Consider the following 26,168-nt stretch of genomic DNA (forward strand, 5'->3'; position numbering starts at 1 on the left):
TCTTTCTCAGCCTGCTTATCCTTTGAGTATAGGAAGGCTACTGATTTGCTTGAGTTGATTCTATAACCTGCCACTTTGCTGAAGTTGTTTATCAGCTGTAGGAGTTCTCTGATGGAGTTTTTTGGGTCACTTAGGTAGACTATCATATTATATGCAAAAAGTGATAGTTCCATGCCTTTGAAATGAGACTTTTAAGGCAGAAGTCAGAAATAAGGATTAACTTGTTAGGTGTCCAAAAATGTATGTAGAAATCCTGATACACCTGCTTATACTCATTCACACTCGGGCATCCACTCCTCCTCCTCTTCCTCATCTTCCTCCTTCTCTTCCTCTTCTTTCTCCCTTCCTCCCTCACTCCCTTCCCCCATCCCCATGTCTCTCTGTGTCTCTCTCCCCTCCCCACTCTCATATCTAACACAAATTTAATAGTTGCCTGCCCTGTTGTAGTGTAGGTCATGGATTGCCAATACCGACTTCAGAGGACTTGGTGGATAGGGATACATCCCAGTGATAAAGCCTATATTTAGCATTCTTAAGGCCTAGACTCATTTCTAGAACCAAAAGAAAGCCACTAATTTTTAAAGGATTAAAGTTTTTTGAATCCTGACAATGAGTTTGGTGATCCTACTTGACTTTTTTTTTCCTTTTAGCACCAAGCAAAGTGCCCTTTTTATGTTATTTTGAGCTTTACAAGTTACATAATAATTATTTTAAGAGTTACCTTTTTAAAAATGATTCAATCATTAATAATAACTGGCTACACTCAGGATTTGCATGTATATTTTAAAATTGGGGGAGTTATGTGTGGTGACACAGACTCTTGTCTCAGCACAAGGAGGCAAAGGAAGGAAGGAGGGTCACAAATTTGAGGCTATCCTGGACTACATAGTGAGACTCTATCTTCAGCATCAGCAACTAAGAGGTGCATCTAAAAGTTTGGAAGTAACAAGTCTTGTTTACACTGGCGTTTACTTAATCATGTGGGTGGTGACTACAGATTTCTTCTTTTTTTTATTTATTTATTTTTATTTATATTGCAAATGATTTCCCCTTTTCTGGGTCCCCACTCCCCGCAAGTCCCATAAACCCTCTTCCGTCCCCCTATTCTTCCATCTACCCCTTCCCACTTCCCTGTTCTGGAATTCCCCTATACTCTTGCACTGAGTCTTTCCAGAACCAGGGCCCACTCCTCCATTCTTTTTGGACATCATTTAATTTGTGGATTATGTCCTGGGTATTCAAAGTTTCTAGGCTAATATCCACTTATCAGTGAGTGCATACCATGATTGATCTTTTGAGACTGGGTTACCTCACTTAGTATGATGTTCTCCAGCTCCATCCATTTGTCTAAGAATTTCATGAATTCATTGTTTCTAATGGCTGAATAGTACTCCATTGTATAAATATACCACATTTTTTGTATCCATTCCTCCGTTGAAGGACATCTAGGTTCTTTCCAGCTTCTGGCTATTACAAATAGGGCTGCTATGAACATAGTGGAGCATGTGTCCTTATTGCATGCTGAAGAATCCTCTGGATATATGCCCAGTAGTGGTATAACAGGGTCCTCAGGAAGTGACATGCCCAGTTTTCTGAGGAACCGCCAGACTGATTTCCAAAGTGGTTGCACCATCTTGCAATCCCACCAGCAGGGGAGGAGTGTTCCTCTTTCTCCACATCCTCGCCAACACCTGCTGTCTCCTGAATTTTTGACCTTAGCCATTCTGACTGGTGTGAGGTGAAATCTCAGGGTTGTTTTGATTTGCATTTCCCTAATAATTAATGATGTTGAACATTTCTTTTAAACTTTATTTTTAGTTTTCCCATATACAAAATTAGACCTCCCCAGGTTATTTTGACAACTAAATAAGTTCAATTCTGAATGTACCTGAATTGCCTGTTGTGTGGGAAGCACTGTATGTTTAATAGTATTATAACCACTATCATCATCTTTTTTTGAATGCTAGGTTATAGTCATATGAAAGTAACCATCCGTGTTGCTTGCAATTCAGTGGAACATGACAAAACTTGATATGCAGAGATAAATACTTTTTTAATTTATTTACATTTCAAGTGTTAATCCCCTTACCCAGTTTCCCCCTCTCCAGGAAACTCCCTATCCCATCCCTCCTCCCCCTGCTTCTATGAGGGTGTTCTTCCACCCACCCACCCACTCTTGCCTCCCGCCCTCAATTTTTCTACACTGGAGCATCTATCAAACCTTCACAGGACCAAGGGCCTCTCCTACCATTGATGCCCGACAAGGCCATCCTCTGATACATATGCAGCTGGAGCCATGGGTCACTCCATGTGTACATCTAGGTGGGTGGCTTAGTCCCTGGGAGCTCTGAGGGTCTGGTTGTTTAATATTGTTGTTCTTCCTATGGGGTTGAAAACCCCTTCAGCTCCTTCAATCCTTTCTCTAGCTCCTCCCTGCACTGGGGACCCTGCACTCAGTGCAGTGGTTGGCTGTCAGCATCTGACTCTGTATTTGTAAGGCTCTGGCAGGGCCAATAAATACTTTTTAATTTAGAATGAAATTAGTATTTTTATTTAATCACTTGTATCTTTGTTATCCTAAGTTTGTGGAAAATTATTACTGTCCATTCAGATAACTGTAACAGTGATTTTAAGATGCATGAAATGTTTTAAATACAGTTTCTCTATGTTGTCACCACTGAAGGGAAGATTAAACATTTGGGTTTGTCTGAGATGCAGTCAGGGCTAGCAGTCCAAACACCTGTTGTGAAGCCAAGCTAACACATCCATTGAAGGCATGTGAGCAGTGGCCTTTCATGTGTGCAGGGGTCTGGGGATGGCAGCACTGTGCCTGCCTCTGCTTGGCCCACATCAGCCTGTGATGAGTAGTCAGGAAGTACTAGTGGACCTGGTAATTGGTGGAACGTGACCCTGTCCCGGCTTATGTGTAATAACACACAGCTTACTCAGCCTCGCAGCCATGCCCTCCAACATAGTACACCTCGGACTACCGACCCATGCTGCTTTATGGTACTCAGAAAGCTGCAACTACTTTAGGAGCGTTATTTTATTGATTAATTTTAGAAATATAAAGTCAAAGGACAAAAGCCAATACTGAATTCGCAATTTCAGTACTACAGGTTTTATTTGAAATTCGTTTTGATTCACTTATATAGGCATATAGGTCCTTATGCTGATAGATAAGCAGAGAACCTGGAATCTTAGCACACAGGGTTGGTTTTTTTGAGGGAAAAAAAAAGATGCAATGCTTGTTTTGGGCCCAGAATTGTACCTGCATTCTGCCCTGGTGAACTTTGCACTATCTGTGTCACCACACCGGGACCCCAAACCTTTATCATGAGTTCATTGTTCTTAGTAAATCTATAGAATTTGTGGAAGGTGTCACATGTACTTTACAGAGAATTTCAGTGTAGTCATACGCAATCTTTATTTAGCTTGCTTTGTTCTTCAAGAGATGTAGGTATGCTTTATTGTATACATAAGATGGAATAAATCACCAGAAAAAAGTTTATGAAACTGTACTGTGCATAAGTACACTTAAGAAACCACTCAGAGTCAGACTCTTGAAGTCTGAGCCAACACAGCTCCTTAGCCATGCTGAACTAAATTGCCTTCTTCCTTGCCGTGAGTCCCCACTCTGCTGGCAGGCTGTGGAGATCAGAGACACCTGCATTCCTAGATGACTGCATTGTATATAGCTCAGCCTGAGACTTTTGAGATTAGCTTGGCCCAAAGCAACACATGCTTGCATGTTTAAATTAAAAAGATGACACCAGACAGAGTGACACTCATCTTTAATCTCAGCACTCAGGAGACAGAGGCAAGCAGATCTCTGCAAGTTTGAGGCCACTGTGATTTCTATAATTGAGTTTCAGGCCAGCCACAATGCATAGTGAAAGCCTGCCTCAGAGGAGGAGGAGGAGGAGAAAGCACCAGCAACTCCGCATCAGATAGCTTCAGCTTATGGAGCATGAGAGAGAGAGATGAAAAATGTACCTCACACAGACACACACAATACAGTCTACTAGTCAAAGTGGCATAAGTTTACGTTTTTATTTATATGTATTTGTGTCTGCCTGACTGAGCAAATACTATATGTGTGTAGTGTCCACAGAGACAAAAGGAGAGCATCAGAATTCTTGGAACTGGAGTTATAGGCAGTGTAAGCAGCCTTACGTGGACTCTGGGAACCTAGCCCAGGTCTTTACAAGAACATCAAGTGCTCTTAGCTGCTGAGCTATTTCCAAGCCCAAGGTACCATCATTTTTTTTTGTTGTTTTGGGTTTTTTTTGTTTGTTTGTTTGGTTGGTTGGTTGGTTTGGGTTTTTTCTATTTGGTTTTTTTTATTTTGTTTTGTTTTTCTTTTTAAGACATGGTCTCACAGCATAGCCCCAGATAGCGTAGAATTCACGTGTAGACCAGACTGGCCTCAAATTCACATAGATCTACTTGCCTCTGCCTCTTGATAACTGAGTTAAAAGGTGAGTTAAAAGCAAACCTGGCTGTGATATAATTTTAAATTGTATCAAATATACATCATTTAAGTTTACTTTCTGAACCATTTTTACGGTTTCAATACTGGTAAGTATATCCACGGTGTAACTACCCTAGAATATATGTACATTTTATACATTAGTTAATTTACTATTGCTGTGACAAAACACCATGACCAAGGCAATGTATAAAGAACGCACTTAATTTGGCTTATGATTTCAAAACGTTAGGGTTCATGATGGCAGAGTAAACCGTGGCAGCAGGACCAGCTGAGAGCTCACATGCTGATCTGTGAGCAGGAAGCTCTGAGGGAGTGCTGGGAACTGGTGAGGGTTAAACCTCAAAGCCCACTGCCAGTGACAGACCTCTGCCAACATTCCAAGCATGTCTCCTCATCCTTTGCAAATACTTCCTCCAGTTGAGGACCAGTTATTCAAGCATGAGCCTGTAGGGGCCATTCTCATTCAAACCACCACATTTTATGAAGAAATTACTAAGTTATTTGCTATTTTAAAACTTTTTGTTCAAAATGTAAGCATGTCTCACTAATAAAGATTCAGTTTTACATTGTTTTATTCTATTTTTAAGTGTATACTGCGTATTTGCATATATTTCCAAGCTCCCTTTTTCAATTTTGTCTTGATCAGTTCTTGTCATATTCTCCCTGACCCTTCTTGGTTAATAGGAGTGAGCTGAGCCGACAGAAGCTTCATACCCAGGAACTGCTTTCTCAGCTGGAAATGGCAAACGAAAAGGTAGCTGAGGTAGGAGCATGAGTTCCCCTCCCCCACTGTCTTCCCCTCGCCCCAGCCCACCCCATCCCCCAGATGCACACATTGTAGCATTTCAACTGCACCAAATCTAAATGAAATCTCTTACTTGGAATTAACCATCTATAGCCCAAAAAGTCCATACTTATATAATGTGAATAAAAACTTTGAAAACCAGGCATTCATCTTTTGTATATGGTAAAAAGTAGAAGTCATGCTTTGGTGTTAATAGTATCATTTTTGACTGTTTTAGAGACTGTTTTTTAGGTCCCTCTAAGATTGTTTTATTTATTTAATTCCTCTTAATTTGTTTTACTCCATCACAAAAGGAACATCAAAAATACTTTTGTCTTACAGAGTATAGAAAAATCATGTTAAGATAGACTACCTTAGAATCATATGTAAAGAAAGAGTTACTCTTTTTTCCACTATGGCTTTATAAAAGCAAACAGTTTCTAGGCTTAAGGCTCCTAGAACTCTAGACCTTCATTTATATCAATTAGCTTCAGATATGTGGGATAGAATCCTACCCTTCCTGTCAGTCACAAGTGACATAGTGAGATCACCACTCTTGAACATTGATGAGATGAAACAGTTAGAAAATAGCTAAAGATTTTTATATTAAAATATTTCACATAATTTTCAGTACAGCAGAGTTAAGAATATTTGATCAAAAGGAAACAAAAAGATCAGATTTATGCAGTCTGCACTTTGTTTTAACCATTATGATAAATATCTATCTTTTTTCATTTTTTATTAGATATTTTCTTTATTTACATTTTAAATTTATCCCCTTTCCTGGTTTCCTTTCGGAAAATACCTTATCCTAACCCCCTCTCCTTGCTCACTCTCCCACCAATTCCTGCTTCCCTGTCCTGCCATTCCCCTACACTGGCGCATCGAGCATTCACAGGACCAAGGGCCTCTCTTCGCACTGATGTTCTACAAGGCCATGCTCTGCTACATATGTGGCTGGAGCCTTGTGTACTCTTGGTTGGTCGTTAAATGCCTGGGAGCTCTGAGGGTACTGGTTGGTTCATATTGCTGTTCCTCCTATGGGGCTGTAAACCCCTTCAGCTCCTTGGGTTCTTTCTCTAGCTCCTCCATTGAGGACCCTATTTAGTCCAATGGTTGCCTGTGAGCATCCCCCTCTGTATTTGTCAGGCACTGAACTATATCAGGCTCCGGTCAGCAAGCCCTTATTGGCATCCACAGCCCTCTGTAGACAGGTCCCACCAGGAGAGAGCTGGTCTCCCAGCAGTGCTCTCACTCCTGGGCTCAGAGGTGAGATAGCCACTTTCTCTCCAGTAACTGTCCAAAGCAGGACTAGCCAGGAGTGCACAGGGCACAGGATACATATATCTTAAAGTCTATTTTATAGATATTAAAATTATTATTGTATACAACAGATCTTTCCCCAAGTTTTCTCTAGCATATGACATGCTTCTTAAAATGTAAAACTTAAATTTAATACTTGAACAACTTGGTCAGTTAGTACATCTGATATAGGTCTCTTCATAGGTCTAAATTTGTTTTTGGACACAATTAACCCAGTACTATTATTTCAGTATTATATTACTAGGCACGGCATTCACTATAATCCCCTTTTGGTAGGGATTAAAGAACTATCTTGTGCTTCAGAAAAAAAGAGGGGTTTTCAGTCATTCATGTTTGGCCTTATATTCTCTAAAATCAGTTAAATGCCAGAAAACCTATATAATAATTTTATTCATACAAAAATAAATTTTTTAGATGCACTGTGCCAAAAAGCTAAGTGTGAAAACAACACATTTTCAGTTGACACATTGTTTTTACCTTGTTGAGGTAACAGTGTGTAGTGATGGCTTGGTGATGTATTACAGTCCCTGCTGTATCATGGTGTTACAGACAAGGCTAGAAAATAATATAAAACTGTCCCTTCATGGTTCCAGAGGCAAGAATGTATTTACAGTGTTGGCTTCTCAAATACAAGGGATTAGAACAACAGCATCTTTGGGGGGCTATATTTCAATGCATGGTGATATGTAATAACCCTGTTGACCCTAATAGCTTCTGCAGGATGCAGATGTCCTGGGGAACATACAGAAACAGAGTTCACACCAACCCTTTACTGAAGCTGTGGTTGTAAGGCCCAGTGCTTTCCTTCTACAAGGTCAACAAACCAGAAACTCAGTCTTGTTTGCATTTGCAATTCAGTTTGCTTTTAGGTTTGTCAAATTGAGTCTTTGATGGTATCAGGGGAGGAGATAACTTAGGGCAGAGGTTCTCAGGTGTACTGAGATTACAGACTTTTAATGCAGTTTCTCATGTTGGGGTAACCCCAACCATAAAGTTATTTCTGTTGCTACTTCATAACTAATTTTACTTCTATTATGAATCATAGTGTAAATGGCCGATATGCAGTCCCTATGAAAAGGATCATTCGACACCCTCCAAAGTGGTAGTGACTTACAGGTTGAGAACTAATGACTTAGAAAGGAGTAAAATCAACATTGCGATATTATGCCTGTAACTGGAAATTATATCCAAATATATGCAAAATATAATTGGGAAATGTAAATGTGGGGATAGTGTTATCTCTATTTTACAAGTAGTAAATGATGTCTAGATTTTTCCTTGGCTAGTCCATTAAGCATGCCTATATTGTATTTGGATTTGAATTTGTTTTATATTTCCCCTTAAAAGAATGAAAAGTTAATTCTGGAACATCAAGAAAAAGCCAACAGACTTCAAAGGCGTCTGAGTCAGGCAGAAGAGAGAGCTGCTTCAGCGTCCCAGCAGGTAGGGGACATCATTATCCAGAGCTGATAAACAACCTTCATAGATGAAAAATAAAGTTCTCAGAGAACTGATAGTTTGATTTTCAGTCAGTTGACCTGCATAAAATTAATCTCTTTCATACTTGCAATTAAAAAAGTAAGCCGAAAAAATAAACATCAGTATCTTCCAGCTATACTTACATCTAACACTAGCATGCATCTCTGGGAGGCAGCAAGAACTTTGTAATTGAGATTTAATGAAGTAAAAACTTGATGTCACACTAGCCATATTTAAATGTTTGATAACTGTGTGACTAACAGGAAAATTTGGCAGAGCAGATACAGAACATCACTGTCTGCACAAAAGTTCCTACCACACAGCACTGTATGGGACATGACATTCTGTCCAAAATCAGGTGGATGCTCATTCTGTATTTGAGAGGATCCTTCTGACATTTCAAACTGTATTTTTATTTTAGAAAACAAAATATTCTGGTACAAGTTACCTTTATTGAATGTACATGTATATATAACCAAATTAAAATATAATAAAAAACAAACTTAGCCATTGGGAAGTAATTTGAAAAGTGTAGTTTATCAGTGAAATTCTAGGCTAAATAAGCAGTCATTTCTTATAATGTACATATAATTTACATATATGTGTGTGTGCATGTGTGTGTGTATATATTTCTAAATTAGGAGTAATAGTCCTCATTTTAGGAAAGAAAAGAGACTAGTTCAGTAATCATTTAGGCATTTGGATGGATAGATGGATGGGTAGATGGATAAATTGAATGGATAGATGGAAAGAATGATAACAAAGCAAGTTAGGTCAAAATGCTATTAATTAACATTGTGTATAAATGTACTATTATCATCAAAAAACATTCTTAGTCACTGATGATGTGGATGTTGCCATTTAGTGGCAGATTGTTGTTGTTGTTGTTGTTGTTGCTGCTGCTGCTGCTGCTGCTCTTGGGTTCTTTGTTTTGAGACAGTCTGTCTTTTAGCCCAAGCTCCCCTGGAGCTCACTATGTCATCTAGGCTGATCTTGAACTCATAGAGATCTGCCCAGCCTGTCTCTCCATCCTAAGTATTGAGATTAAAAGCACCACACCTGACTTTCTTTCTAATTTTAAAAGACTAAAAGTCCATACAAATACTCAGCACTAAAAAATGAACAAAACTGTGTTCAGATAGGGAAAATGTTGCAAATATTAAGAGAAATAGAGTGAATCTAATATGCAATTATTTCTGAAGCAGAAAATATAAGTATAAAGGAAAATAGACTCAGACTTTTCAACTGCTAAGAGGTATGCGTTCACTTAAAATATATGTATGTAGAAATACTTTACAGTTGCAGGTAGCTGTCAGTGGCAGCACTTTCCTATAGTTTTGGGACTCAGGGTATGCTGGAGGATCACAGATTCAAGGCTAATCTAGACTACATAGTAAGATCCTATCTGAATAAATAACAAACAAACTGAAGATAGAGATTATATCTGAAGAGAGAACTAGAGTGAAGAACAGTTATGGGAAGGAAACCTGCCTTATGCTGTGTGTTGTTTTGTATTGAATCTTTTTATCATATGTACATATAATTAACCCCAGTTAATATTCAAATATTACTTTCCCATTAAACTTGTTGTCCTTAAAATCTGTAGTGATCCAGTTACAGCTCTGAATGTATTTCAGACTGAATTTGTGTTTGAGATATTTTGCTGATTAACTTTTATCTAAATGTCTTTCACCATCAGTGGAATATAGAAATTTAGAGGGTATCACTCTCAGCTCTATAGACTGTCACATTTAGCAAGCATTTCTCGATGTGATGCAGACACTTCAAGAGGAAAAATAGAATGATCATACAAAACAGACCTTTCAAAGCCCTTCCCTCAGACTACTTGATAAGTGTTAGTTGTGACACATCACACTGTGCTTGGTCTTAGTCTAGTACTTTCCACAGGGAGACTGTTTACTGATTGTTTATTTTGTTTGCAGCTCAGTGTGATTACAGTGCAGAGAAGAAAAGCAGCTTCCATGATGAATCTGGAAAATATTTAAACATATTCATAGTTCACTGACAGAACTGTAGAGTTGGGAAAGCTGTTGTACCAAACGTATTGACACGGAGAAGCCTGCCGAGAATGGGGAAGGCTTGTGTCATTTTGCATAAGCATTTTCCATTCAGTTTTGAGGGTTATTGGAAAACAGAACAGTGACAGCTTCCTGTAAGTAGAAAACTATAATCCTATATTTGAAATTCAGTGGAGAATAAAGCCAGCTGAGAAGAACTCACTGCCTTCATCAATGTGTCTATTTTTAATTCCCTTTTTTCCCCTCCTTGGAAGAACATAGTATTTTCAAGAGGTTTAATAAAATCCCTAGAATTTGATATTTCAGGTTCTAAGATTTGGAGATTTAATGTCTCATTTTTACTCTTAATTCGTTTTTATAATTCTTAAGATTCTATTTTACTATGAACTCATAAATGTAATAAATTATGTATTTTTTAAAATTATGTTGTCATGTATTTGAGTGCATAATTGTAATGATTCGTTTTTAACTATATAGTTTTAAGAATTTGTAAACCTTGACAGCATTTAAGGGGAGGAGATTATTCTTTTCTTTTTCTACAAAGTTTATTAACCAGATATATCAATATCTTAAATTCTAAGGGTATACAGCTGTGAGTTGTAGTCCTGCAACGCTTCATAGATTCATATACTCATTTGTTCTGTTTTGAGCTTCCTGTGCACTGGCATAGCAGACATCTGAGTAACCAGCTAGAAAGCTTTACCAGGTTTCAAGTTAGTCGGAGGCAATAGGAAAATACCCCTATGTATGCATTTACCCCCAAGTTAGGAATGGTGCTAACAAACTGACATACTGGCAAGAGTCTTTGTCAAGGATCTGGGAAGTGAAGTCATAAAAGTGTAGGTGCTTGCCTTAGAGCCTTCCATGATCTGCCTAGGGCTCCTCCCACACCACCCTTTCCCCTTCTTCTTGTCCTCTAAACTTGATGGCCATCTTTAATTTTGTGGTTACAGCATCCTTTCTCCCATCAATAAAGTGTGCACATACTTTGCATTTTTATGAGGCCTTCAAATTTCAAATATCACTTCCTCTGGGAAGGGTTCTCTAACTTGAGACGAAGTATAGTCTCTTGTTAATATTAGTCGTATGTTTTTTTGTCTCTCATCACTCTTGTCAATAGTTGTATTTTTTTTTTAACTTGTGGCAGGTTCTTGATACAAAGTAACATCTCTCATTCACCATCATGTTCTTAACACCCTACTAAGTTCCTGGCATGTTGAGGGTCATAAAGATTTTAAGAGCAGGGTCCCACAGAGTGGCCCCATTTGCTATATGAGATGACGGCTCTTTGGCATCTAAGAATGACCTCTCCAGTTATCCTGACTACTACTACTAGTACTCCAAGGGAAGGATAAGCTAGCAAGGGTGTCATTCTGGCCTCTGAATTAGTTCATTTCTAATGTGAAAATGCTAGTGGGCTTTACCATTTATGTATTAGTCGGTCTTAACTTCATTTACAAATACAGTATCATTTCTGTGATCTGTATTTTAAGTAATAGAGAAAATGAATAGGAAAAAAAAATGAAATTGCCTAAATCTAAAACTGAAGCCAACATAGCTAGTGCATTTTATTTATTCATGCATCTTTTATTATGTCTCCCTGAGAAAGAAAGGAGATATGATTACCACTTCTTTCCTTTATGTACAAATATGCAAATTGGGGCAGTCTGTAGTCTCCTAATTCTTTTCTGTGTAAGAACTCTAAGTACCCCACATTCAGGAGAAAATTAGCACCAATTCAGCCATTCATTTATTCAGCAGACACAATTTCCTAGTTATACTGTCTTTTTAGAGCAACTCTCAAACAAATGATCATAAAAATTATTTAAATATTGCATAAATCTGGTTTTGGGCCATAGCACATTTGAACATTAAAAAAATAATAACAAATTTCAGGGCTCAGCAATTATGAACACCTGGTACTCTTCTAAGGACCCCAGGTCAATTCCCAGAACCCACATAGGGCAGCTCACACCTAAACTCCCAACTCCAGGAGAGCCAACTCCCTGTTCTAGCCTCTATGGGCACTTGCTTTCATGCATACATAACAATTCAAGGAGACACACACACACACACACACACACACACTCACATATATATATATATATAATTTAAAATAAATCCTTTTAAAAAATAATAAATTTAAATAATATAAACACAGAACTCACATAAAAGAGTCCTCAAAAATATAAAAAAATTAAAACCAAATGAGCAAAGCAGCAAATTTAGCTAGGCACTGTTGTTCACATCTATAATTCCAGTACTGAGAATCTGAAGCAGAAGGATGCAAAACCAACCTTGACATCATGGATTCTGAATCATCCTGAGCTACAGAGTGAGCCCTGTCTTAAAACAAAACAAAACAAAAAAAAAAAAAAAAAAAAAGCAAAATGGTATTGGGGAAGTAAACTAATAAATTTCTAATACGCTTTTTTCAAAATAATTTATCAAAATAATTTTGTTTAGGGACTACGGAGATGGTTCCACAGTTAAGAGCACAGGCTGCTCTTTCAGAAAACCTGGGGTTTGAATTCCAGCACCCACATGGTAGCTCCCAACAAACTTTGACTCCATTTCCAGAGATCTGACACCCTGTTCTGATTTCCATGTGGTGCACACATGTGGTGCATAGGAATACATGCAGGCAAAACATCCACATATAAAAATAAGTATAAAAGTAACTGTTTAATTCCCCTAACCATCTACCTATATATATGGTTTTACAGAGAGATGATGATTGTCTCTTCTACCAATCATTAAGTCATAAGAATATTTAGCATTTGTGGTAATATTAATGTTGTCATTTATATGAAGAAGAAAAATAGCTATGTACATATACATGAAAAGAAAGACATCTTGAAGATTTTTTTTACAGTTCTGTCAAGTTTTTTTTTTATATTTTATCTCTTTTTTTACATTCCAGATTTTATCTCCCTCCTGGTCCACTCTCAGACTGTTCTACATCCCATACCTCCTCTTCCCCCACCTCCTATCTCCACAAGGATGTTCCCACCCCAACCCCACCAAGCCTCCCCAACCCCTGGGGCCTCCAGTCTCTTGAGCCTTAGGTGCATCTTTTCTGACTGAACCCAGACCCTGCAATCCTCTGCTGTATATGTGATGGGGGAGGGGGACCTCATATCAGCTAGTGTATGCTGTCTGGTTGGTGGCCCAGTGTCTGAGAGATCTCAGGGTCCAGATTAATTGAGACTGCTGGTCCTTCTACAGGGTCACCCTCCTCCGCTTCTTCCAGCTTTTCCCTAATTCAACCAGGGAGGTTACCATCTTCTGTCCATTGCCTGGGTGTAACTATCTGCATCTGACTCTTTTAGCTGCTTGTTGGATCTTTCAGAGGGCAGTCATGATAGTTCTCTTTTTGTGAGCGCTCCATAGTCTCAGTACTAGTGTCAGGCCTTGGGGCCTCCCCTTGAGCTGGATCCCATTTTGTGCCTGTTGCTGGACAGTCTTTTCCTCAGGCTCCTCTCCATTTCCATCCCTGAAGTTCTTTCAGACAGGAACAATTATGGGTCAGAGTTTTTGACCATGGGATGGCAACCCCCTTCCTCTCTTGATGCCCTGACTTTCTGCTGGAGATGGCCTCTACAAGTTCCCTCTTCCCACTGAAGGGCATTTCATCTATCACCTTTTAGCCCAAGAACTTACCATAAACCATGGCAGTGGGATGGGGTTGTAGCCTGGTGGTAGTGTACCCACCTATGTGCACAAGAACCTGGTTTCAAATCTAGTACGCCAAGAGCAAAAAATCCCTAGACACTGCATGTTCCTGCAGTGTGCCTCAGCTAGCCACTGGTCCCTCACTTGATAGCAAGTCAGAGCCCTTCAGGATGTTTCCTGTCAGGTCTCTGGTGCTAACTTGTGCTCCACCCTAAGAACAGTAAGAAAGACCCACCCAAACTTTTGCCTTGCAAATAAATGTTCACTTGTACCTACACTAGTCATGCTTCCTATATCTAATCCAGTCATCCTAAGAAGAAAATGGCTAGTCATCTTACGAATTCCATGCAGCACCCTAGGAATCATGACTCGTTCCTTTAGTGTGTATTGAACCATATAATTCCTTTAAGAAAGCATCAACATTTTCATTCAGTATTTTCCCAGTCGTTTCCTAAAGGAAGAACACAATATGATGTATAAGGAAAACTGTTAGCACTTGGATCTATGAAAATAGAAATGACATTATTGTCTGGTCTTATGTAAACTAATATTTATTAGGGTAAAATTTATTAGGATAAGATAAAACTAATATACTTATTAGGGTAAAACAGTTTTATTTATACCTAAAATAATTCATTCGAAAATTGTCCCAGATATGTGATAACTGTGCTGATACACATTTATGTGTGTGTGTGTGTCTGTGTGTGTATACATATATATACACACATACCAGTGATATATATGTATGTATGTATTTATAATTTATATATACATATATATCACTGGTATTTATTCATTGATAATCTTTGAAGTAATAGTCATTTGCATTTGTTATCACATATAATCCAACACTGCAGCTTGGTGGAGATGATTTCTTTCCCGATAATGGGAAGTATGGCAAAGGTTAAATATTTGTCAAAGTCATACACAGGCCAATGACACACCTGGGATTAGAACCAGAATTCCTTGTACTCTGCAGCATGGTGTCTTTCAGTGTGTGCTATCAATGCTGCTGTACTGATGGAGCAGTAATCTATATAAATGTTCTCATTGCCTGGGATGCAACTCATATCAGCACCAAGGTGCTTGCAAACTAGGTAACATCCCACAGTTGGTCTGGTTCTTCAGAGCAGAAACCCCACTTCCCTGGTATGACTTAGTGTTAATTTACTTTTCTATTGTGATAAAATGCCATGAGCAGGAGCAACTTGAGGAAGATTTCTTTGGTGTACAGTGCCAGAGAGCTAGAGTTCAAAATGGTTAGGCAGCGTGGCACGGTGTGGCACCTGGCTGATCACATCTCTGTCTGCACACAAGAAGCAGAAAGTGCAAATACAGAGTTCAAGGAGGAACTGAAACAAGGCTGTGAACCCCAAAGCCTGCCCCCGCTGACAGCCCCTTAAAGGTTCCTAACCTCCCAAAAGTGCTGCCTGCGGGCACCAAACAAGCCTGTGGAGACTTTCCTCTTTAACCCCACACTCACCTATGCCCACGATCTTCTAATGATATCTAGTGCCCCATTTTAATGATACCTAGTGCTTAGTTTTCATTCTCTAGATGTATTAATACATTCTCTTAAAGTCCTCACAGAGTCTGTCTTCCATTTGACTATTAGTGAAACTTCCCATTCTGTTTTTTATTTAATATCTTGAGGTTTTTGTTTCTGAAATTTATTTTTGATATTTCTTCAATATTTGTGTATCTTTACTAAATTATTATGTATCTTGTATTGGACTTGTTTTGTTCAGCTACTTTTGTTTCTTTGGATTTATTCAGAAACTTATTTTGTGTCCTCTTGTTTTGTTGAACACATTTGAAAATAACTCTGAATTATCTGAGATTTCGTCTAACTCAGTCTCATTCAAATCCATTACGGTGGAATTAATAATCTTTAGAGGAATCATGTTGCCCTGGTTTTTCATGTTTCTTATGCTCTGCCTTGGCATTTGGTATATCTGGGTCATCAGTTGGATTTTTGTTTCTTTCATCTGGAGTATTTTCAGTGCTCAAATGGTTGGAGCACTGTTGAAACTAGCATTTCCCTATGTAAGCCTCGGAGTATGATTCAGTGACTAAACCCTCATCTGTGCTCAGCGTACTAGGCTTACCAGCTGTTCTCCAAGAGCAGGACACTAATCCCAGCACTGTCACAACCAATAGACAGAAATACAGCACAGCCAGTAAAAACAGTCACTGGATTCCAGTAACTGGAGAGGAGTAAAGGAACAGGGAAAGTAGAGTCTCCTAAAATGCCTGTGTGCCCAGGGTAGGGTGGCAAGGAACAAGGAAGCACATGACTAGAGCACTAGACCTGCAGAGGAAAACTAGAAAAAGGGGAAGAATCCGTGAAGGAGGAAGATAGGCAGCTCCAGAGGGGAAGGGAGAGAGAAACAGGGAGCGGTCAATCTGCACTGAAGCTGAGGCAGGCCTCCAAGTCTCTCTGTGGCTGTGTTCTGGAGCGCTTACCAAAAACAAAGGGCAGACAAGAGTAAGACAGGGTAAAGCTAATCCAGGGCCTTAATTAGACTATTAGCAGGGAGAAGATAGTGTAGTTTACTCACAATCCCATGAAGCATCTTTATCTTAAGCAGCCAGGGCAAGAGCTAATGGCAAGACCGCCGGGGAAACTGTTGGCCCACTCCTCCTGGTCACCCTGCCTCCTTCATCTCACCCAACACCACTCGCCCAGGATGGCAGCACCCACAGAGGGTTTGGCTCCACCACATCAATCACTAATTAAGAAAATACTCTACAGGCTTGCCTGCCACAGTCCACTCTTATGGAGACATTATGTCAATTAAGATTTCCTCCTCTCAGATGACTGTAACTTGTGTCAAGTTGACATAAAACTAGCTGACATGTCCATTAAATTCAAATTAGCTACTAAGAGAAGTACAAAAGTGAAGGAGAGAGTGCTAGGTGCAGGTTCCAGGTCTGTATGTCATCTGTCACCTAGATACAGGTGCCAGTCCCATTCCATGCTGACCATGAACTGCAGCCAGGCAGTAGCCCAGTGACACTTCTCTGGGCCTCCAGAAAGACCTTTGCCTCTGGGTCTGCCTCCCTGCACACTCTGCAGGTCTCTTTTTCTTGCCACTGCTCAAATAAAGTTCAAGGGAAGACAGATTTTACCTTCCCTCCCATTTCTGTTCTTCGAGGCGCGTGCGGAGTGGGTTTCTTGAGACACTGAAAACCGTCATAAAGCTGAAGTCCTAGTCCTTTGTATGCTCACTGGAGAAAAGCATTCTTCCGTGAGCTCTGAGCCTCCTGAGTGCATACTCAGCGTTCCTATTCTCTGGTTGCCACCTTCCTCATCTGCCTCACGGGGTGACTGCTCTCCTGGAGCTTCCGTCTATGTGCGCCTGTCATTTATCAGCCACCTCAAAGGGTCTCTATACCATATCCTGCCCTTTCTGACTCAAGCGCTAATTCTAAAGCTCTTCCTCAGTGCCTTGAGAACCTCCTTGAGTGACTTTCTATCTACCAGATATAAAGATCTGGCAGCCACACTATGAGAGCTAAGTCATATACAAGGTAGGCCATGGTACAGGCTGGCCTCATAAAGGGCAGTGCCATTCACTTTGCTTTGCTTTGCTACTTGACTTGGCATTCTTTTTTGCTTCTTTCTTTCTGCATCGGCTCCTTGCTGGGGGGATTACAGGTACTTACCACCACACCAAGCCGCACATCCATTTAGAGAAGTGACTAATACTGGCTTTGTCATGCTTAACAGCACACAAACAAAAGGTTGGGAGATTTTTGCATTCCTTCCATTTAAAGTGTCAAAACATTAGTCTTAATATCAGGCACTGTTGTCAAGAAACTAATTTTAAACAATTTTGCATTCTTAATAGCAATATCATTTTCCCTAATCATATGTGAATTTGTCTCACTGTGTGTATATATGTTGCATGAAAGTATATAGCTAAAGTAATTCCATTCTTCCTACCAAAGGCAGAACATAATCCACAACAGACTGGACTTCTATCATTTTATGCTCATAGTCTCTTTACATGATGTGCTAAGCCAAAATGATTGATTTTACTATATATGATTTAATGAAGTTCCCGTGTATAGACCTATAGACCTGTATGTCCTCAAGAGCATTTGAATGGCTGTTTGTGACCTACTTTCACACTGACATCAGCAGAACCTGGAGACTCCAACTCTCAGTCTAGCTGGGAATGGTTTCCAGATCACCCCACAGATGGAGAGCCTCAGTTTCCTCCTTGGCAAAAAGAGAGCAGTGCCTGCCTAAAGACAAATGGGTGTACTTAATACAGACCAGTGCTTGCCCCTTGGTGAGCCCAGTCTAATTACCAAGTCTGAGGCTCCTCTGAAGGCTCTACAGAATGACAGAATCTGCCATTTGGAAGTTGTCACTGTGCAGATAGCATTGGCAAGGTTACAGCTAATTAGAGGAGGCAGGAGTTCATTTCAGCACAGCTTGAGTCACGGAAATAAGAGTAGGCTGTTGCAACAATCTAGCAAGGAATGAAGAACCATACAGTGATGATGGAACCACAAGAAATGGGAATTGTTGGGGTGCTACAGTAGAAACCCTGACTAGCCATTGAAGAAAGCACTCACAAAGGTCCCTGGGTGTCACTGCCTCAAGAGACAAACTGAATATCCAAACTGTATAACCTGAGAAATTATTCTCCCCTGAGAAAGCAGCCCACTCAGAAAAGAACTGGACTACATGGAGAGTAGCAGTGACCAAGGACTGGACAGGAGGCCAGATTAGATTGACTTCATCTTTTTCAGAGAGAGCTCTCAAAACTGGCACAGACTGCAGTGTCTGATTCAGTGCTAAGCCTTAAAGAGAAACTGAAGGAAAGATTTCAGTGTTGCAATTGGTGGCAGTTTGTTGCAGATGGCTAATGTTTCAAAGGCAGAAGCATTTTCTCCTTGATTTGGGTGGAAACATGAACCCAAATCCCTGTTGCCACATTTCCCATCACAGATTATAGAATTGCCAACACCAGGCCCTTCCTTTGGCTCCTGGGGACTTAATTTCCCTAGGGAGCTATTGTGATTATTCAACTTGAAGACCTTAAAGAAGAATCACAGTTATTTCTCTCTGGAGCCTTATGAGAGCAAGCAACACAAGTAAATAGTCACTAAGGAGGACAAGGAGAAATAAACAAGGGTTGAGGCAACTATCAGATAATTCATGTTAGAAACGATGCTTACAAATTATAAATTTGAGCCATAATGATATACCACCCCTGCCTCTAGTCATTATCTACATGGGTGGGTACATTATAGCAGGCGTCTGCTGCCAACATGAAGGTGCATTGACTGCTAATTGTCTAATACTGGTCCCCACTGCAAATACTCAAAAACTAAAAATTAGAACGAGGCTATTCTGCCAAATCCCAATGCTGTGTTCTTGGAAATCACTCTTTGTAGGATGTAGGTCAGTTCCTCTTATTTGACCTACTGTTCCAGTGTTCTGTACTCAAAGGCATTTAATGAAACCACTCTGAAAATGTTATGTACTTCATAAAGAAAACCTTCAGGAATAACATCAGCTTCAGTTCATAGCAGATTCCTGGGTCTTCCGAATAGTAAAATTGTATATATCGCTTACCACACTACAACTCCAGTAAGACACCAATGTTTGTTTTTGCAGCAGCAGAGATGGAAACTAGGGTCTTGCACATGCTGAACAAGTGATCTCCCTCGGAGCTACACCTAATTACATCTTTTAGGGGTGTCAAATTGAAGATTTTTAAGACAACCCCTCGTGATTCTATCTCAAACCTCCCAAAGTACAGGATTACAAGCATAGGCTGCGCAAGGTAGCATAAATCTCTACAATTGGGAAAGCAGGCTCAAGAGGCTTAGTGATTTGGCTAAGGTGATGTGAATTAGTAAAGGCTCAGCCTTTAAACCCAAATATTTATGCTACTTCAACAATTGTGTTCAGATCCAAATTAAACTATGAGACAAGAAACCCACCACTTAAGGACCCTTAACCAAAAGCAGATTTCAACAGACACTTAAAGTGTATTGCAAACTGTACAGCATTTATTCACATACAGACAAAAAGGCACGAATTCTACTAAATAGTTCAACAAAAAAATACAGCTGTCTTCAACTAGTTTTATAAATACTTTCAAAAAGAGGGTAGAAATAAATACAGGATTGGGCCATGTAATATAAAATAGTCATCTCTACATAGACTTTGTTTAACTTCTGATTTTAACTCTTCATGCACCTTTTTTTTTTCAATTTTAGTTGAATGGACACCAAGCTAGGCACATAGTGAAAAATCCTCTGTACAAGGTTACAAATGTAATGACAAGTCTGTCCATTTTAAAATAATTAAGATGTGTACACAACACATAAAACCCTTCATTTAAATTTTGTTTATAACCTAACAAATGACATTCCAGGCAACTTTACAAAAGTTCAACTAGCCTACATTTTGACATAATACATTGATCATAATCAAAGATATTTCTTGGTCAGGATGCACAAGGAAGATTCAAAAGAACAAACAAACAAACAAACAAACAAAAAAGCTCAATACTAATAGAATGCAAGTGGGTAGGTAGGTGGGCTGTTGCTGCTAGTGGCCACCTCATACAGAGTTCCCAGCATGACACGAAACTAACTTACAAAGCTATCATTACACTGTCAGAAACCGTGCTCTAGACCATTTGCATTTCAAAGCAGTAATTAAACATGTGGGCTTCATTTTTTTATGTTTTTGTGGGGGAAATTTTTTATTTTTTTATTATTTTGTTTTTTTTTTTTTTCATTTTCTTTTGTTTTGTTTTTGGTTCAGCATAACTTGGAACGTTTGAAAGCTTTTCAACCTAAACGTGGGGGGAAACAGGTAAGGCATTTTTTTGCACAAAACTAGCATTCCTAATAGTGCAAATGAATCTGGTGCCTCCTAAAATGGTGAGAGGCCATATACTCACTAGATTAATTTAGGTTTTCTTTCTATGGCTTCACAGATTATTTCTCTATAAATTCTATTCTCACCCAGCGCAGTTGCTGTAATCAAAAGATAACTAGATCAGAGTCCAGCCTTTTCCTGTATCCAGCAAACGGTTTTTGCTCATATGCAAAACATCTCATTTTTAAATTAGGCTACAAGCAAAAGTACAATTTGGACTCTTAAGAATCTAATACCGGTAGCAACAAGCTGCTCTGGGCAGCAGTCTCAAAGGAGCTCCACAGCTCAAAAAATAGTCAATCTAAAACCTGGGTCATCCTTTCCCCTCCCCTGAATTAGCTACTACAATGTCTTTGAGAAGTTAAGACTTAGTTTGAAAATGTCATACATACAATGAGATGCATCAGATCTATCATTTGATCATCTGATAAAACTTGCATAGCAAGATGGAATTCAATAAGCCTTTTCTGTTGTTGACGATCATCTGGAAGACTTGAAAGCGTCTACAAACTCAAAGCATTGCTCATTAAAATCAGAATGTCCCTGCCACATGGAAACAGATGTCTGAACATTGATATTAATAAACTAAGAGTAATTTAGGGGAAACTGGGCTTATTCCAAATGCCCTTAATTCTAAGTCTCATTGCTACTGAAACTTCCCTTCTCTTAAATGATTCACAACTACATTGAATTCCAAAGAAAATAACAGGACTTTAACACTATCCACTTGTCTGAATACATATGCACTATGTGAGGAGTGCAGAAACAGAACATTATACTCAAATTTAATGCTAAGTTTATTATTGCTGATAACTTACTAGTTATTGCCATTTGCAATTCGAAAGTCCAAGTTACAAATCAGAGTTTAAAACTCCAACTCCAGAAACCTATTCAAGGATACACTTTGAATTCTTTCCTGTATAACCTTGATGCAACTTATTGCCTTTCTATATTTTAAAATATAAACCTGTTTTGCTTTTTGTTTTCCTTTTTGCTTAAGGAATCCACTCATGGTGGAAGCCTGGATTTCCCAAATATGCACTAGTGGTTGACTCTGTAGAGTGAGAGTCACCAGTGTCTGAAGTTCACCACCTGAACTTGAATAACCATTGTATTATCGGAAGCCAGATGGCCATGTACTGGCAGTAGCCAGGGAATCCCATTTGGGTCCAAAGGCCAGCAGTTGGGAGAGAGGAAGGTCTCATGGACTAGTAACACCTGGGCCTCAGCTGCCCTTTCTCACTGAACTTTCTTCACAGCTTCTCCTCCACCCGTCCTATGTCCACAGCCCATGCAGGGCTTCAGGACCTTGCTGCACAGGCCCTAAATCTCAGTACAGCAGCCCTGCTGTCCCTCCAGCCTTCCAACAATGCCTGTTGTGTAAAACTCTTCCCCTGGATGCCACATGTGCAAGATCCCAGTGCTGCTGAAGCTTCTGAGCCTCTGCTACTCACACCACACAGCCGGAGCCAAACACTGTCAGCATTTACCATTCCTAGAAAATAAGCTTTGTGGGCTATAAATGGTACATGAGGGCTTCTATAAATAGGACTTGTTCACTACACAGAATTCTATGCTTCTGTACGAGTATTCAAGAGTTTGTGCTTTGGGGAGAATGTAGAGGGCAGTAATACATGGTGCTATTCAAGCCTGGCCCTCTGTAAAGTTACTTCATTTGCTTTTTTAGTGTTTTTAGTTCAGGTGCTAATCTTAGTGTCTTACAGTTACAATCTATTCTTCTGTTTCCTCAACAAGTTGCAAATAACACAAACTTCTCACAATGATTTATATAAATGACTCTGGAAAAAAATTCAATCTGAATTGCAAGGAAGTATGTCTGTAGCTCAGAAACAATGGGTTTTTGCTTGCCCCCATTATCAGAGCTCTCCTCGGCACATGGCAGTCAGCCATGTGCTTCCACACCGGCTGTTTCATCAAGAGGCCAAGATGCTCCTCCTGATGATCTCTGTCCTCGTGCTGATGGTGCTGCTGGCATGGATACACTTCTTCTCTGGCGCCTCGCTCTCTGAGTCGCTCATTTCCCCATCAGGGGCGTACCCATCGTTCTCACTGTCGGCTCTTAACCTGCTCTTCGCTCTCTCCTTGGCTGGGACGCGGCTTGCGCCCACATGGGCGCTGTCTGAGTGCTGGTGGCAGGCCCCATCGCGGGCTTCTCCTTGCTGCTGCCGCTCCCCCTTCTTTGGAATCCGGAATCCTCCCCAGCTCTTCACTGGGCTGGCAGGTGTTGTAGGCACTTTGACTAGGGAGCCATTGCACTTGGGCACAATCTCCTTTCTGGTGCCAGGTGCTGACTGCCCTACTCCAGGGGAGGTGGCAGCTTTTGTGTTGTCCAGATGCCTCTGGGATGTGTCTGTGGACCTGAGAGGCTTGTGACTCTGCTTAAAAGATTTGTCCTTTAAGTCTCCTTTAATGAGATCACAATGAAAACGATTGTCTCTTCTTTTCCCATGGTCTGGGGTCACCACACCATTTTTCTGTTGTGCTGATGATATGAGACGTGCTTCTGCAAAAGTCTTTTCAAAGCTCAGAAGGTTTTCTGAGACCCCCAGCCCCTCCCTTCTACGACAAGAACCTCGCTGCTTTACTGAGGTCTTGCCATGAGTCCCAGAACTGTTCTGCAATGGGTCTCGCTTATGGGACTTTTTCAGTGACTGAACCAAGGAAGTACCCATTTGTTTCCTGAAGAATGCAGAATGCCACTTCAAGTCCTCTATCTTGGGAGCGTTGGGGCCCACAGAAGGACTGTTGAAGAAAAGCATGTTCTCCAGTGAGGAGGAGCAGGAAGAAGGCACACCTGGGAACAGAAAACCACAGGAAAAATTACAGAAGCAAATCCGTACTAATAAAGTTTTAGACCAGAAATGTCACTATACAAACTCCCCACCCAAGCAAGTCATCAACACTTTGTTTTTTTTAAAGACATGACCTGCTTCAAGAATCTACTTTCAATCCTTGTCAGCATACTAGATTTCTTTATCCAAAACCACTACAATAGAGTTTCTTACGAAACTTTGGTGAATCGATACAAAATCTGTCCAATGGAGGCCACTACCTCTACACAGCAGCAACTGTCCCACCCACCAGGCACCATCTGTTACTTTCCTTCTGCGTTTCTTTCTCCAAAGGACCACTGAGGACCAATACATATACATGTGCAAACTGAATAAAGGTAAGTGTTCACAATAATTCTGGACACATAATATGAGGAAAGAGGTCATTCACTGTATGTAAAATATGTGGGACTCAAGCATCAGCCAAGTCATTAAATCAGCCTTTTATGCAAATCACAAAACTTACATTTCATAGCTTAACCTAGTAAAAGTTTACATTTTATGAATTTACAAATATCAATTCTCATCTCATTAGAAACTGGCCCTCCTGGTTTTTTTTAATCATTTGTTATTTAATGTGTATGGGTGTTTTGCCCACGTGTATGTCTGTACTACATGGGGCACAGTGCCTGTAGAAGCCAGAAGAGGGCGGCAGATCCTCTGGACCTGGACTTTATTACAATAGACAGTTGTGAGCTGCTATGTGGGTGTTGGGAATCAAACCCAGATCATCTGGAATTCAAGCAGCCAAATACTTTTAAGCACTCTCCAGCCTGACACGCGCACCCTAGACTATTCCATGTCTATTCTGTATGTTTGTTATGGCCCACCAAAATGTGTTTCATACTCATTAATAAACTTTTTAACGCTGGTCTGAAAACTGCTGGTGAATCCTTAAGGACCATGATTCTCTAAGAGTCTCAAGATTGACTACAAAATAGCAATCCTCATGTTTTGTCTCTTTAGATGTGAATCACAAGGTTCAGTACCATTGTATTCTACAGGAGCCCTCGTAAGACCTGACAACCCACAGATCTTAACAACACAGCTGAGGTTCTTTTACAAGCTGTTCATCTGAAAATGCCTGCTTCTCAGAAGCCAACTACTGGAGTTGATCTTTATGCCATGTGAAGTGCATTTTTGGTTTGTTTTTATTGAAATGTCCAAAGCAAATGTTCTCTGAACTATAATTTCTATCTACCTGACTTGGAGCCCAAGTAGGCCTCTTAAGTACCATCTCCACTGAAGATGCGCTCATTCCACGGAATGACCCTACTAGTTCTCAGAATCACAAATGTTTGTGCCATGAACTCTAAGAGGAACATGTAAAGTCATGAGCATCCCCTAGAAAGTGTCTGTAAAGGCAGGAGACTCTGCATCACAGTTTAGAAATGAGAAAGAAAAGCCACCCTTAGGGGCTTCGGCTGCATTTGCTGTAGTGTCCCACAAGAATAAAGTCTTTTCAACTGATTGTAATTGCTGTTGAACTCAAAATGAAGGGAAGATTTGTTTCTCTTTTCTGAATCTGTTTTTGTTGTTTTCTTACAACAAGGTTTCATTCTATAGCCTAGGGTGACCTAGAACTTACAACCTAGTCCAGCTGACTGAAGTTCTGGCACTCCTCCTGCCTCAGCCCCCAGCATGCTTAGATTAGAGGCATAAGCCATCGTGTTCATCATGTTCAAGACTTCTGGATGAATCTACTTACAATTCTGTACCCAAACACATCCTAGCCTTGTGAAGAGACTCTCACTTACTCAGCCAAGTACCGATCTCAACCATGATGCAAGCAGCTGCCTGGGATACCCATAAAAAAATGACTCCATTCCAGCCACACACAGGTCATCCCAGATGGGTCCATCACTGACTCCCTAGCAAGGAAGTACCAAAAGCTCCAACTGGGAGACCTCTGTATTCTACATCAACATCCCAGACACCACCAACATCCAACAGAAGAATGAAAAGATAGTGACCTTAAAGAATCTAAACTACACTGTCTTTAACCAATGACACTACTTGAAAAACTTACTTTCAAAGTTTGCAACTCATGTTTTAAGTTCCAGATAATGAAAGACTCTTGGTTCCTCTAAAAAGCACTTAATCTTAGCAGGAACACAACTTCAAGTACGAGGCACTTGAAGAGAAGAGTATTGCTGAAAGCTCCCCCTCAGTCTTTTTTATGTGCTCCACTAACCAGGTTATCTGTACTATCTTGCTTGTATGCCATGATTATCTAGAGAAGAAAATCCAAAGTCAGAAAGGGAAGTGACTAAACTATGACTCTCCACACAAGCAAGTGCCAAGAGTGCTGCTGCAACTTCAAGGGGCAATCAAGGTGCAGTCACTTATCCCTCTCCACTGAAGGCCAGCCTGAGACCCGCCTGCTCCCCCACTTAGCCCAGGACCAACTTCCTCCAGGAAATCTTACACTACCTACTTTCTGGGGCTTGTCATCATAGAACGCTGGTGCTAAACACACATTTCAGAGGTCATGATTCTACCCCAGACTAACTGAAGATCATAACAATCCCAGAGTGAAACACTCGCCCAACATTCATAACTGAAACTCTCCAGAGGAAAGGAAGCATATATCCATACTTATCTT

At 40.1% G+C, this 26,168-nt stretch overlaps 2 protein-coding genes across 10 annotated transcripts in view; one reads left to right on the forward strand and one right to left on the reverse strand.

The window, feature by feature from the left end:
* Positions 1 to 10,418, forward strand: part of Sclt1 (sodium channel and clathrin linker 1) — a 132,569-nt gene extending 122,151 nt beyond the window's left edge. For 4 of the 5 annotated variants that reach the window (XM_052180563.1, XM_052180564.1, XM_052180568.1 and 1 more), the window contains 3 exons: positions 5,180 to 5,258; positions 7,950 to 8,045; positions 10,025 to 10,418. In XM_052180563.1, the coding sequence (XP_052036523.1) occupies positions 5,180 to 5,258; positions 7,950 to 8,045; positions 10,025 to 10,087 (238 nt within the window). In that variant the 3' untranslated portion in view covers positions 10,088 to 10,418. Of the gene's footprint in view, positions 1 to 5,179; positions 5,259 to 7,949; positions 8,046 to 10,024 lie in introns of those variants that run through there. The other variant, XM_052180567.1, reaches the window with a different exon arrangement.
* A 9,391-nt stretch (positions 10,419 to 19,809) lies between these two features.
* Jade1 (jade family PHD finger 1) overlaps positions 19,810 to 26,168 on the reverse strand; it is a 52,222-nt gene continuing 45,863 nt past the window's right edge. For all 5 annotated transcript variants that reach the window (XM_052180570.1, XM_052180571.1, XM_052180572.1 and 2 more), the window contains exon 11: positions 19,810 to 23,526. In XM_052180570.1, the coding sequence (XP_052036530.1) occupies positions 22,646 to 23,526 (881 nt within the window). In that variant the 3' untranslated portion in view covers positions 19,810 to 22,645. The remainder of the gene's footprint in view (positions 23,527 to 26,168) is intronic.

The sequence above is a fragment of the Apodemus sylvaticus genome, chromosome 4 (genome assembly GCF_947179515.1).
Source record: "Apodemus sylvaticus chromosome 4, mApoSyl1.1, whole genome shotgun sequence".
Lineage (NCBI taxonomy): Eukaryota > Metazoa > Chordata > Mammalia > Rodentia > Muridae > Apodemus > Apodemus sylvaticus.